The sequence below is a fragment of the Saccostrea cucullata genome, unplaced genomic scaffold (assembly GCF_032062105.1).
Source record: "Saccostrea cucullata isolate Sc308-1 unplaced genomic scaffold, CSIRO_AGI_Scuc_v1 ctg7556, whole genome shotgun sequence".
Lineage (NCBI taxonomy): Eukaryota > Metazoa > Mollusca > Bivalvia > Ostreida > Ostreidae > Saccostrea > Saccostrea cuccullata.
Genome location: NW_026927438.1, coordinates 1,551 through 14,836, shown reverse-complemented (window position 1 = coordinate 14,836; position 13,286 = coordinate 1,551). Strand labels below are relative to the sequence as shown.

Here is a 13,286-nt window from a genome sequence, read left to right as displayed (position 1 = left end):
TTAGTCAATGTTATAGACATCATTTTAATCGCTGTTCCAGAGCTAGGAATGGGCATGTCCAATGTCCCGTATATCAACATGAAGTTGAATACTTAAACAAAATTATGAATAAATTTCAGTACGAAATTGTAATAATATCAAAACCTATTAAAAAATGTCCGCATCAAGTTTCAAATTCTTGAATTCAATTTTATTTCTTGTATACAAAATGCAGTCAACAAAAATTACTTCCGTGTTTACAATACCGCGACTTTGACGTCGTTTTCTGAGCATTGTGACGTCAAAAGATAAGGGCCCTTTTCTCATGACGGCAGTCATATCAATTAAAAAAAAAATAAAAGTTGACTACTTGTTTTGAAGGCAGACTTGGTTTACAATTCCTATTGCATCTTCACTGAGTAAACATTTTTTGTTTCCTATTAGATTAAGTAAATTCTTTGTATTTAAGCAATCTATGCAAAATACAAGTTAGTGTAGACCTCAGTTGCCAAAGCCATCTCTATTAAGAACAGCTGTAACACAGTTAAGTCCTAAGGTCTATGGTAGTGACTTTGATGATGTTTTTACTGTATCATCTGAATTAAAACAGAACTATTGAACTTTTGAACAGCTGTAACACAAGTCCTAAGGTCCTCGGTAGTGACTTTAAACAAAGATGTAGAATCAAGTCCAGGAGATCAACACAGACAAGAGCAACGTACACAGGTATAAACACTGATATAATTATAATGTAAACTTGACTGACTGGCCATGTGGATGAAATTTATTCACTCCCCCATTTCAGTGTTTCAAATTATTAAATATTTTAAAATCTAAAAAAAAAAAGGTATTTGGACATACCTGGTATATTATCTTTTTTTTAAATTTTCCAGTACTTCACAACTAGGTTTTGAGTACTTGAAATGTTACTCTTTACATTTAAATGCATCCTTTAACTATTTGTTTAAAGGTGGAAAAAGGTAAAGTAATGTGTAATGGATCTTTGCCTTAATTAGACTTGATGAGAGAGGCATTAAACATTTGACCTTGGACAATTTAAAGGTAAAATGATTAATGCTTCTCAGGTAAAAAGCAATCTGTCTTTTTAACCCCCTCCCCCCCCCAAACGAAGTTTGGGGGTATATAGGAATCACCTTGTCCCTCTGTCTAGCTGTCCGTCCGTCCGTCTGTTTGTGCAAACGCGTCCGGTCCATATCTTTCTTACGGAGGAACATTAGAATCTACTACTCCACACAAAGATTGCCCATGACCTGAGGGTGTGTCATGACCTTGATTCAAGGTCATTTGGGGAAGTTCAAGGTCACTGGAAGAAGAAATTCATAATTCCTGTCCAGTCCATATCTTTCTTATGGATAAACTTGGTAGGTTCTCTTTTCACACAAAGATTCCTCCTGACTTAAGGATGTGTCATGACCTTGGGTCAAGGTCATTTGGGGAAGTTCAAGGTCACTGGAAGGAAAATTTTATAATTTGTGTCTGGTCCATATCTTTCTTATGGATAAACTTGGTAGGTTCTCATTTCACACAAAGATTGCCCATGACCTAAGGGTGTGTCATGACCTTGAACCAAGGTCATTTGAGGAAGTTCAAGGTCACTGGAAGAAAAATTTCATAATTTGTGTCCGGTCCACATCTTTCTTATGGATAAATTTGGTAGGTTCTCATTTCACACAAAGATTGCCCATGACCTAAGGGTGTGTCATGATCTTGCACCAAGGTCATTTGGGGAAGTTCAAGGTCACTGGAAGAAAAATTTCATAATTTGTGTCTGGTCCATATCTTTCTTATGGATAAATTTGGTAGGTTCTCATTTCACACAAAGATTGCCCATGACCTAAGGGTGTGTCATGACCTTGAACCAAGGTCATTTGGGGAAGTTCAAGGTCACTGGAAGAAAAATTTCATAATTTGTGTCCGGTCCATATCTTTCTTATGGATAAACTTGGTACGTTCTCATTTCACACAAAGATTGCCCATGACCTAATGGTGTGTCATGACGTTGACCCAAGGTCATCTGTGCAAGTTCAAGGTCACTGAAAGAAAAATTGTTTGATTCATGTATGACGCATATCTTTATTATGGAAAAAGTTACCACTGAAAAAAAACAGTGGGGAGTATTTTGTCCCGTTTGGACAGTTCTAGTTAAACATGCGTTGTGATGGTGCTAGTAATTGTTTTTTCTTTCAGATCCGTGGTGCCCTTGTGGCGGTGCTTGTCAACTCCTCCTCGGGACCCCCAGAAAGTATCGACATTAACGCTATCACCAGTGTCCTCAACACAGCCACTGAGGTTCAGGAGGAACTGTCAGAGGAAACTCAGGTCTGGGATACAGAAATGAAATACAGTGGACCTTCAGATATCCGGACGCCAGATATCCGGATGCTTCAGTATCCGGACGACTTTTCATCGGAACAGAAATTTTTAATGCTACATTGTCTTGTTTAATTGGTAATTCAGATATCTGGACGCTTCACATATCTGGACAAATTGACAAGGAACCAAAGCGTCCGGATAAATGAGGCTCCACTGTATTTGTTTTGGACCAAAAGAGATAAAGAATCTGAGACTCAGTAAAAGAAGTTAAGACTCAGGGAAAATGTATAACTTCTTTGTTGAAATTATCAGTAACCAGAATCTAAGCATTAGCAAACAGTAAGATTCCAGTTTCTGAAAATGTTCACAGATTTATGTTAAGAATATAACAGTACACAAATATCTGTATGATTTTAGGACAAAGCCATAGAATTGTATGATGGAATGACCACAGCTTTTTCTACACAATCCGTCAACATCTCACAGACTGCTGCTGAAACCACTGCAGGGTAACACTGACAAGCTTAAAACTCAAAAAAAAAAAATTGATTTTTTCTTTAACTGTGTTTATTTGTTTTCCATTTATCATACTACACACATTTAGTTATAAACTTCATTATTAAATAAAATCCATTTATTATGCCTTGAAATGGCAGCTTTGTATATGGTTTGGGATACAGTGTTTGACATATCTGTCTTAAATTCCATCCTTTTTAGCTCACCTGAGCTAAAGGCTCAAGTGAGCTTTTCTGATCAAAATTTGTCCGTTGTCTGTTGTCGTCGTAAACTTTTCACATTTTCATCTTCTTCTCAAGAACCACTGGGCCAATTCTAACCAGACTTGCCACAAAGTATGCTTAGGTGAAGGGGATTCAAGTTTCTTCAAATGAAGGGCCACAACATCTTCCAAGGGGAGATAATTATGAATTAGTGAAAAATTCATGGCATTTTAACAAAATCTTCTTCTCAAGAACCACTGGGCCAAAAAAGATGAAACTCATGTGGAAGCATCCTCAAGTAGTGTAGATTCAAGTTTATTCAAATCATGACCCCCTGGGGTAGGGTGGGGCCACAATGGCCGATCAAAGTTTTACATAGGAGTATATAGGGAAAATCTTTAAAAATCTTCTTCTCAAGAACCACTGGGCCAGGAAATATGAAACTCATGTGGAATCATCCTCAGGTAGTGTAGATTCAAATTTGTTTAAATCATGACCCCCCGGGGTAGGGTGGAGCCACAATGGCCGATCAAAGTTTTACATAGGAAAAAATTGGAAAAATCTTCTTCTCAAGAACCACTGGGTTAGGAAAGATGAAACTCATGTGGAATCATCCTCAGGTAGTGTAGATTCAAGTTTATTCAAATCATGACCCCCTGGGGTAAGGTGGGGCCAAAATGGCTGATCAAAGTTTAACATAGGACTAGATAGGGAAATCTTTTAAAATCGTCTTCTTAAGTACTTCAAAGCCATGATTAGTGATATTTATGTGGAATCATCCAGAGGTAGTGTAGATTCTAGTTTGTTCAAATCATGACCCCCCCTCCCCCCCCAGGGATTGGTGTGGCCGAAATAGGGGATCCAAGTTTTACATTAAAATATATTTTAAAAAATCTCCCCAAGAATATCAAAGCCATGATTAGTAATACTAGAATTTATATGGAAACATTTTTGGTAGGGATGGGTATCGCCAAAAATTTCGTATTGCGATATATCACGATTTTTTCCCACAATATCACGATAAAATCATGATATTTTTAAAAGCAGTTTTTACAATGATTTTATATGAAAAGTCATTATTTTTCAAAAAATTTGCTTGAAAAACAAAATTTTTATTTTCTTGAAATATTTATTTATATATATAAAATCAACTATGTTTGGACGGTAAGATGCCGTTCTTTTCACGTTTTACAACATTTTTATACTTTCTGTTATTGTAATTTGAAAAGATTAAACAAATAAATGAATAAATTCTGGACTTTATCATATGTACTTAAATACCGGTATTAAGGTCTCCGTATCACGATACGTATCACGCAATAAAAAATCGCGATATACCAGTATACCGATAAAATCACACATCCCTAATTTTCGGGTAGTGTAGAAAAATAAATCCAATTAAAGGGAAAAATCCCAAGAACAGAAAACCTTTGTTTAGCCATATTGACATGTAAGCATCCTCATGTAATCATGGCCCTTTGGGGTAGGGACGGAAACAATGGGGAATCAAATTCAAATTATTATGAAGTTATATATAGGAAGAAAATGTTTTTAAAAAATCTTTTTATCAAGAAAAGCAAAGCCATATGCTGTATTATTATGAAGGCATTCTCAAGTAGTATTAAAATTCAAGCCCCCCCCCCCCCCCTTCAGTAAACTTTTCAGTTAAGGTAAGGTCTCAGGTGAGCGATGTGGCCCCTGGGCCTCTTGTTATTCTTTCTATCACATATAGTGATAAGCTTAGTTTCAAAGACACTATTGAATATTTAAATCAAAATTCAGACTTATACATATTGGATTTTGATTTAAAAATCCAGGTTACTGTTGGAAGGAATTACCTTGTTACTGGACACCAAGACTAAGTCAGGGTACGAGGCATTACACTCAGGACCAGCAAATGACACACTAGAAAGACAGGTGAGTTGAGTATGAACATATTAGTCTATACAAGCAAATATTACACTAAGGTAAGTTGAGGTGATTGATGAAGGTTATTAAATTATTTTTATAGCCTTTAATCTGACCTTGACCTTTCCTAAGACCTTGAATCCTCTTTTGTTTTATATTTACTTGGCTTTCAATGAAACTGGTCAAGAATTGAATTTGGTCATGGAATTTTTATCAATCTTCATGAAAGAAAAAAATACGAAGTGATCAGAGCTATTCATCTTTGTCAAAACTTTCAAACTTTTATCCTCAAAATAACCTTTACCTCACTTGTTTTGTGTTCAGGATAGTTGAAAAACATTCATAATATTCTTCTCAATATAAATATTAAATAATTGCTCTGATCTTATAGGTAAAGAGTTCAGCAGAGAAGCTACTTGGGACTGTAGATACAATCACTGACGTAATGATGGAGTTTATCAAGCCTGATGCTAATCCCTCGGTGTTTACCACCAGTAAAATGAACCTAGCTCTATCCAAGGCTTCACCCTCACAGTTAGCAAGGAAGGAATTAAACCTAAGTAGGGGGAATAACTCTGGTGATTTCACAATTCCAGCAGATAGCAAGTTGTCAGCCTTGTTGAGCAATACATCGTATGCAAGCATTCAGGTAATCAACTAACCATGAACTTGACATGGTTTTAAAACATTATGGATGGTTCTTTTTTTTATTGTAATTTCTCACATGATCAATCTTGTACTTCTCTTAAGTGTTATTACATAAAAATAATTCACCTCTCTTAGCACAAAAATTGTGAAACATGTACTGTAAATCACTTTTTATTCGCGAGAACTTTATTTTCGAGTAATTACACGAGACAATGCGTTAGCGAAAATTTAATTCTTGCGTATAAAAGTATTCCTTACGATTATATAGAGGAATAACAACTATTCGTGAAAATTATGTCTCGCTTACAAAGAGTCAATTACAGTCTCTCGAAAAATAAGGTGTCGCGAAAATTTAGTGATCTACAGTATATGATTTACATATTTTTAGTCATTTTTGTGTGTTTGGTAGGTAATGCTAACTGAGAAGAATCCTTTCATCTGGGACCTTTCCTCTGATAATCTGACCACACCAATGGTTTCCATGACTCTGAGAAATGACCAACAACAAATTGTAAATGTTACAGATCTAATGGATCCAGTACAAATATTCATCTCCAACACCAGTGAGTACCATAGAGTTCTTTGTATAGGGCTTTATTGATATTGCATATTATGCAGTAAGCTTTAAGACAAAATATGCAAAACTAAGCTCAATTTCAAGCATTTATGAAATACTTATAGATAGTATACCATGTGTTATTTGTGGGAACTAGAAACTTTTCATAAAATGGGTTGGAAATGGATGTTAATAAATGGTTTAAAAGGGAATGAATTCATTTGGTTTAGATTCATACTTTGGAATCTTTTGAACAAGAAAACTATTCTGTGAAAAAGTCATACTCTTCATTTTATTCAGAACTGTTTTAAGCAAACATTTCTATCACACAGATCCAACGGCAGAGAAATCTGAAGAGAATTTTACCATCAATGCCGCAAGTTTTGATAGTTTTAACAGCACACCTGATGATCTTTGCCGGGTTTTGAATTTAAATGTCACTAAAAAAAGATCCAACATTTTGACCATACGACCTTTGACATTTAACCTTTCAATCAGTGCAATGGAAATACAAAATGGTACTAATGTGAGTCATTATGACATCACATCAGCTGGGATTTCCCTCAATAAATCTAACAACTTTACTCACATCTTTACTTCCTTACCATCTGGAGTCATAGCAATAGGTTTCTGTGTTGATCAAACAATGGATAACTATAGGGAATTAAACAAAGGATGTTTGTCCTTGACATCATGTGTATTGACCTTGACGCTGGAGATCCAGGGTTACTCTGCTGTGTGTATGTACTGGAATGTGTCCGGGGATGCCTGGGCTTCAGGTGGATGTCAGGTAAACAGATACTTAACAGGATTTATTGATCATCAAACAGTTTTCGTAAAAAATATGATCTGACAGGTCTTAGCTAGATTTTGTCCAGTGTTACATCTACTCTCTTAACTTATACATTCTCAAAAATCTCTTTATGGAAAATGGAACAAATTAGTGTAAGTTTCATGCAAATATTTGGTTTTTAATTGAAACACATATTAAACTGGTTTAGTTGTTTTAAACAAAGTTTTAAAATGAACTCATCATAGAGACATGCTATTGTATTTACAGGTAGGAAGACAGACAACTCCTGAGACTATACATTGTGAGTGTAGTCACCTCACGGCTTTCTCCGGTAGTTTTTTTGTGGCCCCTAACTTTGTGGACCCTTTCGGAGATGCGGCTCTATTTCTGACGTTTTTCTCTAACCCAGTGGTGGTGTCCACAGTCCTCATTATCTGGTTGATTTACTTCACACTTCTGACCTGGGCCACAAAACAGGATAGAAGGGACATGTACAGGGTAAGGGGTGGAGATATGTATGGGGATTTTTTTTGCTGCTGAACTTTTTCAAATTCATCTTTAGAAGCAGAGGTATTTTACGTCAAGAATTTTGGAGATTTCTTAATAACAAGAAAAATATCTCTTGCTAAAAAGATATAGATGTACTGTTATTTGGAGGGGGATGCTTTTTATTTGTAAGCTTTCAACTCGAATTTCTAAAATTTTCTAAATTTAACCAATTAATATTTACCCTTTTTAAAGGTGATCAAAGTGTGTCTGGGGCAAAGTATGTTCAAATTAACATTTTGCAGGGAGGAGTAATTGTTGCCCATGAGAATGACCCAGACAACAGATATGCCTACCTGGTGTGTGTAATCACTGGATGGTGGAAGGACGCTGGGACCTCGGCTAACGTCAGTCTATCGTTCTCTGGGACGCGGGGTCACAGCGCCAGGCACTGCCTGAGTGAGTCGGTACCCGGGAGACAGTGCTTCATGTCGGGGTCTGAGGACTGGTTTCTGATTACCACTAGTCACAGCTTAGGGGACATCAAGAGTCTGTCTGTCTGGCATGACAACTCAGGAAAATCTCCGGCATGGTAAGTTATAGTAAAACCAATCAAAGTTTTCAATATAAAAAAAAATTTAACAGTTAGTGGATAAGACAATTCACAAAGCTTTACTTCAATACTTGGGTTTTTTTAATATTAGGTAAACTTTTCTGTTATTTTATATTATCCACATCATATCATTAAATTTTGTTGAATATGCACTTAAACCAGCATTGACAGGAAATCACAAAATGTAAATCCATCTAAAATGAATTTTTTTAAGAAATTGGCTAAGAAAATTATAACATGGTACATAAACAGAACCTTGTTTACAGAATTTTCCTGAAAAGTGGGAATTCAAAAATTGTCTTCATAAAGATTATTCACTTTCTCAAAGAAAATAATAAAGAAAATACAAAAAAGAGAAAGGATTTTTTTTAAATCTTCTTGTAAACAACTAAGCTAGAAAAGATCAAACTTAAGTTTCCCAACTTATATAATTTCAAAGTTGTTCAAATTATGACCCTGGGGATGGAGGACCCCCAAGGCCATGCCAAGTCAAGTAAGAATCCTCAGGTAGGTTAAATTAAGATTTTGTCATAAAATCATTGCCCCTTTAAAGGGAACAGGCTAGGGCATATTAGAATATTGAACAAAATAAAGCAATATCAATTATAGTTCAAAGAATCAGCAGCAAATTTTTGTGCATCAGGTACTTATCAAGAATACTTATTGAGGACCTACAGAGCCAGAAGACATGGACGTTCCTTTACAGTGATTGGATTTCTGTGGACAGGGGGTCTGTCTCCCTGAAGATCACGCTGCAGTCCTGCTCTGATGAGGAGCTGATGTCCCACAAGAACCAGCAGTTCTTCTTCAAGTCCAGTCGAGACCTGCGGGACTCCCACCTCTGGCTGAGTATTGCATCCAAGCCCTCCTACAGCACGTTCACCCGTGTCCAGCGACTGTCCTGTGCCCTCTGTCTACTTCTGATGACCATGCTGACCAGTCTCATGTTTCACGGAATTCCGACCGATGACCCTGCAGACCAGGCCAAGGTGGGATACCTAACCGTATCTCTATCTGACCTGGTTATAGGGGTCCAGAGTGGGCTGATCATGTTTCCTGTAAATATTCTCATCATCCAGCTGTTTCTGAAATCTAAGAGGAAACTGAGGGGAGGGGCTCAAGTCAAGAAGAAAGCAAGGAGAGAGAAGTACTCGGTAGTCAGTGTCGGGACTGGTGAGGGAGATCAGACTACAGAGAAAGAGATGGAGCCCGCAAAGGAGAATGGAATGTAAGACATTACACTGTTACACAGAAACAAAGCATTCAGAAATGTTCGGTATTTGAGAAGAAAAATAAATTTTACTTTATAATCACTTTGACTATGCAAAAAAACTATTATTTTCATATTGATACAAAAAGTGTTACTTTTTCTTTTTTTTGAATTTTGATATGAAAGTAGATTACATGATCCTGTTTTTCAGTTTGCCATGGTGGACAGTGTACATTGCCTGGACCCTGGTCATCACTCTGTCAGTTGTCTCCTCTTACTTTGTAATGCTGTACGGCCTTAAGTTTGGCTATCAGAAGAGTGTGGAGTGGCTTGTGTCATTCTTCACTGCTTTCTTCCAAAGTGCCTTTGTCACCCAGCCCCTGAAAGTTATAGCTATATCCCTTATATTCACAATGATTCTGAAGAAACCTGTGGAGATCCAAGGAGGAAAGGCCAGTACAGGTAATACAGAGTTCAATACAGGTAAAGGTCATTATTGGTTGGGGCCAAACAGGAAAGGTGTGATACAGGTCAAAGCCAGTGCAAAAAATTACATATATATGAATAAGCCTCCTTTAGATTTTTTCCCAAACCAATGTGAAGTTATACAATATTAGTTTATCTAGTACATGTGGTATGTGAAATCACTTATGACTGACCAAAATATTCCAGAAGAAAAGAAGGAGCAGTACGGGGACACAGACTGGAGGCAGGGGTACTACGTCCCTGACCCGCTGTCCCAGCGACTGATGAACCGAATCCGCAGACAGCTGAAGCTAGAGGAGGCCACTCAGGCCACACTCAGGGACATCATGCTGTACTTAACATTTATTATATGTATCATCTTTATGGCTCATGGACATCGATCTGTCCGCGATTCATACAGGGTGCATAAATTTCTAGAGAATACATTTGTACAACCCAGACATCCTCCTATCTACATCGATGGCTCAGGATATTCCACAGACATCTTGGAACTTGACAACGTAAGTCTGGGATAATTTCATGGTTTTTAGGAAAAATGGTAACCTGAACTGTGTTAAAACATGAATTTCAAATTTAAGGATTCTGTTGCATTTGATATTTGTACACCTTATATATATAAAAATTGAAGTAATTTCTTTTCTTTATTGACAAGTATTGTGAATGAGAGAACCCCCCAAAAATTAAATTGATTTTAAGTTCTCCTCTATTTTGATTACAGGTGGCTAATGTAGAATTATTTTGGTCCTACATTGAAGAGCGTATAGTGCCAGTCCTTGGTGAGATGTCCCTGGGGAATTCTACAGTAGCCACTTCCATCAGTGAATACTACCTGTTGGGATCGTATAGACTGAGACAAGTCCGGATCAAACAAGGTAAGAACTATTCCTAATTAAAGGTGTCAAATCTCATTAGGGAATATTGTGTATTAAATCAATTATTACAAATAGTACAGCAAAACTCGTTCAGTATGAACACGGATATTGCGAATTCACAGATAAAGCGAAGTTATCTTGGATCCCCAGCTATATAAATTTAACAAATTCCTTATATGGATATAACAGATTACGGATATAGCAAAGTAATTTTATAGGTGCCAGTGACTTGGTTACAACCGAGTTTTACTGTAAATGAATTTATTGAGGGAGATTTCTAGTTTGAAGAGAATAAATTTATTGAGGGAGATTTTGTTTGTGTGGAAAACATTTAGAATTTTTAATCTTGATATTTGCAGACACGTGTGATTTCCCAGATGTTCTGAGGAAGAGTTTCTCTATTTCGTTGGACTGTACAGGGGAGTACTGGGTGGGGGATGAAGACACAGGGGACTATAACCTGACCTGGAGGAAACCCCTCCCCAACAAAGTCAAGTCCATCCCTGACACCTGGAGCCACCAGTCCTCCTGGAAACTGAAGACTATACCGTACGAGGGGAGGTTAGCGACTTACAGTGGTGGGGGGTATACTGTGATCTTAGCTGGGAACGTAACCCAATCTCTGTCTGTGATACACAACCTACAAAACTCAGACTGGATAGATCTTAGAACCAGAGCTGTCTTCATCGAGTTCACAACCTACAATGCTAATGTCAACTTATTCAGTGTTATCCTGATTCTCTTTGAATTCTCCAATATTGGAGCCATATTTCCAAGCTACCAGATCTTTACTACAAAACTTTACGGTTATGATAATGGTCTGGAAATATTTACTGCGGTCTGTGAGGTATTTTTTGTCATTTTTACTCTGACGTTTTCATATATAGAAATCAGGAAGCTGTACTATGGAGGTAGGACACAGTACTTCAGTGATCCGTGGAGCTTTGTGGAAATCATTCAGATTATTTTGTCCTTCAGTGTGATTGGCCTGTTTTTCCAGCGATTCGTCTCGGTATCTAGTACACTGTCAGACTACCTCACAAGTACAGAGTTCGTCAGCTTCTACACTGCCATTTCTTGGGACATGATACTAAACTATGTCATGGCTTTCCTTGTGGCGTTGGTGATTCTGAAATTTTTCAAATTTTTGAAATTTAATGCAAGAATGTATTTACTTTCACAGACCCTTTCTATAGCCAAAGCAAACTTGATTGGCTTTAGCATAATAATCTTCCTTGTGGTGGTAGGATTTGGACACTTTGCGGTGTTGGCATTTGGACCTTCTATTGAGGGATTTATGGACATGGGGAAGACTCTCATCACCCTGTTTAGACTAGCCCTAGGAGAATCAGATTTTCCTTCACTTCAGCAAGCCAACAGATACCTGGGCCCCGTCTTTTTCTTCCTGTACATATTTCTGGTACAGTGGACAGTTTTAGTGGTGTTCATAGCTATTCTGAACTTTGCCATTGAGGAGGCAAAGAGAAATATTGCTGAAATGAGGAACAAGTTAGAAGTTGTGGACTACATTTATAACAAGATTTATCAGTTATTGCCAAGATGTTCTTGAAAGAGTGATTTGTTTTTATCTTGTTTTCTGTTCTGGAATTTGTTAAAGCAACAGAGCTAGGTGCTAAAATGTTTCTGTTTGTTGAATTAAAGCTTTGAAAAAAAAATCGTAGTTTGAATTGTCATTTGGTAGAAAAAATAATTTTTTTGTCCCCAGCTTTCACTGAAAATGAGGATTAATAATTTAGGTGTCTGTCTGTCCATTCATCCCTTTCTGTCAGTGTGTAACAGTTTTGTTACCAGATGATATCTCAAGGAACTTTTAACCTTTTGGAATGAAATTTTATATCCCAACTTATGGCCAATGAAAGATTCCTAGTTATTTTGAGGTCATAAAGGTCAAAATGCTTGTGTATGAGATGTTTTCCAAGTGATGTCTTTAAAGACTGTAGAGCTTTTGCTGTGAATTTTTTTTCACAACTCCTTATGGCCAAAAATAGACCCATATTGATTTTGAGGTCAAAGTTAGAAATTCATACAATCTATCTTAAAAAAACAACAATTTTCATTACCCAGACAGTGTAACATGCTTATAGAGAACATGCTTAAAATGAATTGACATGTACAGCAAAGTTTTGTCTTTTTATGGCTTTCAAAAAGAAAAAAAGATTTTAAAAAAAATTTCCAATATTATTCCTGTGTTATATTTGGCTTTCCAATCCTGGCCCCAACCTTTCCACCTGGAGGTCGTGATCTGAATAAATTTGATGCACTTATAAAGGTTTCAACTTTGGGTCTTTCTTGAAAAGAAATTTTTTAAAGATGCCACCAAATATTAACTTTAAAAAAATGTCCCCTAGAAGGAGTGCTTGACTTTCTTTTTGTACAAACTTGAATCATTTTTATCTTGTGATACTTTTCGCAAAGTTGGTTGAAATTGGTCCAGTGGTCATGGAAAAGAAAATGAAAATGTGAAAGTTTACAACAATGAAAGATAACGGACAACTTTCATTAGATAATCTCACTTGAACCTTTGGCTTAGATGAGCTAAAACATGCGTGGATCCAGATTTTTTTTTTTTCCCTGGGGTTCCACCCAGCCAAAAGAAAAAATTGTGACACAAGAAAATTCTCGACAAGCAAAAAAAAAAAAATTTAACTAGGCTTTTCCCCA

General features: G+C 36.7%; 1 protein-coding gene across 1 annotated transcript; it reads left to right on the top strand.

Annotated features, from left to right (window-relative positions):
* Positions 1 to 610: 610 nt before the first annotated feature.
* On the top strand, positions 611 to 12,280 carry LOC134274474 (polycystin-1-like protein 2; the record flags this gene model as incomplete). The annotated part of the gene is made up of 14 exons (XM_062756749.1): positions 611 to 705; positions 2,188 to 2,319; positions 2,731 to 2,822; positions 4,850 to 4,949; positions 5,332 to 5,589; positions 5,998 to 6,151; positions 6,477 to 6,934; positions 7,205 to 7,435; positions 7,729 to 8,015; positions 8,680 to 9,264; positions 9,458 to 9,708; positions 9,919 to 10,232; positions 10,451 to 10,604; positions 10,964 to 12,280. Coding segments are annotated over 14 exons (4,322 nt in total), but the record flags the coding sequence as incomplete, so codon positions are not given.
* Positions 12,281 to 13,286: the final 1,006 nt, after the last annotated feature.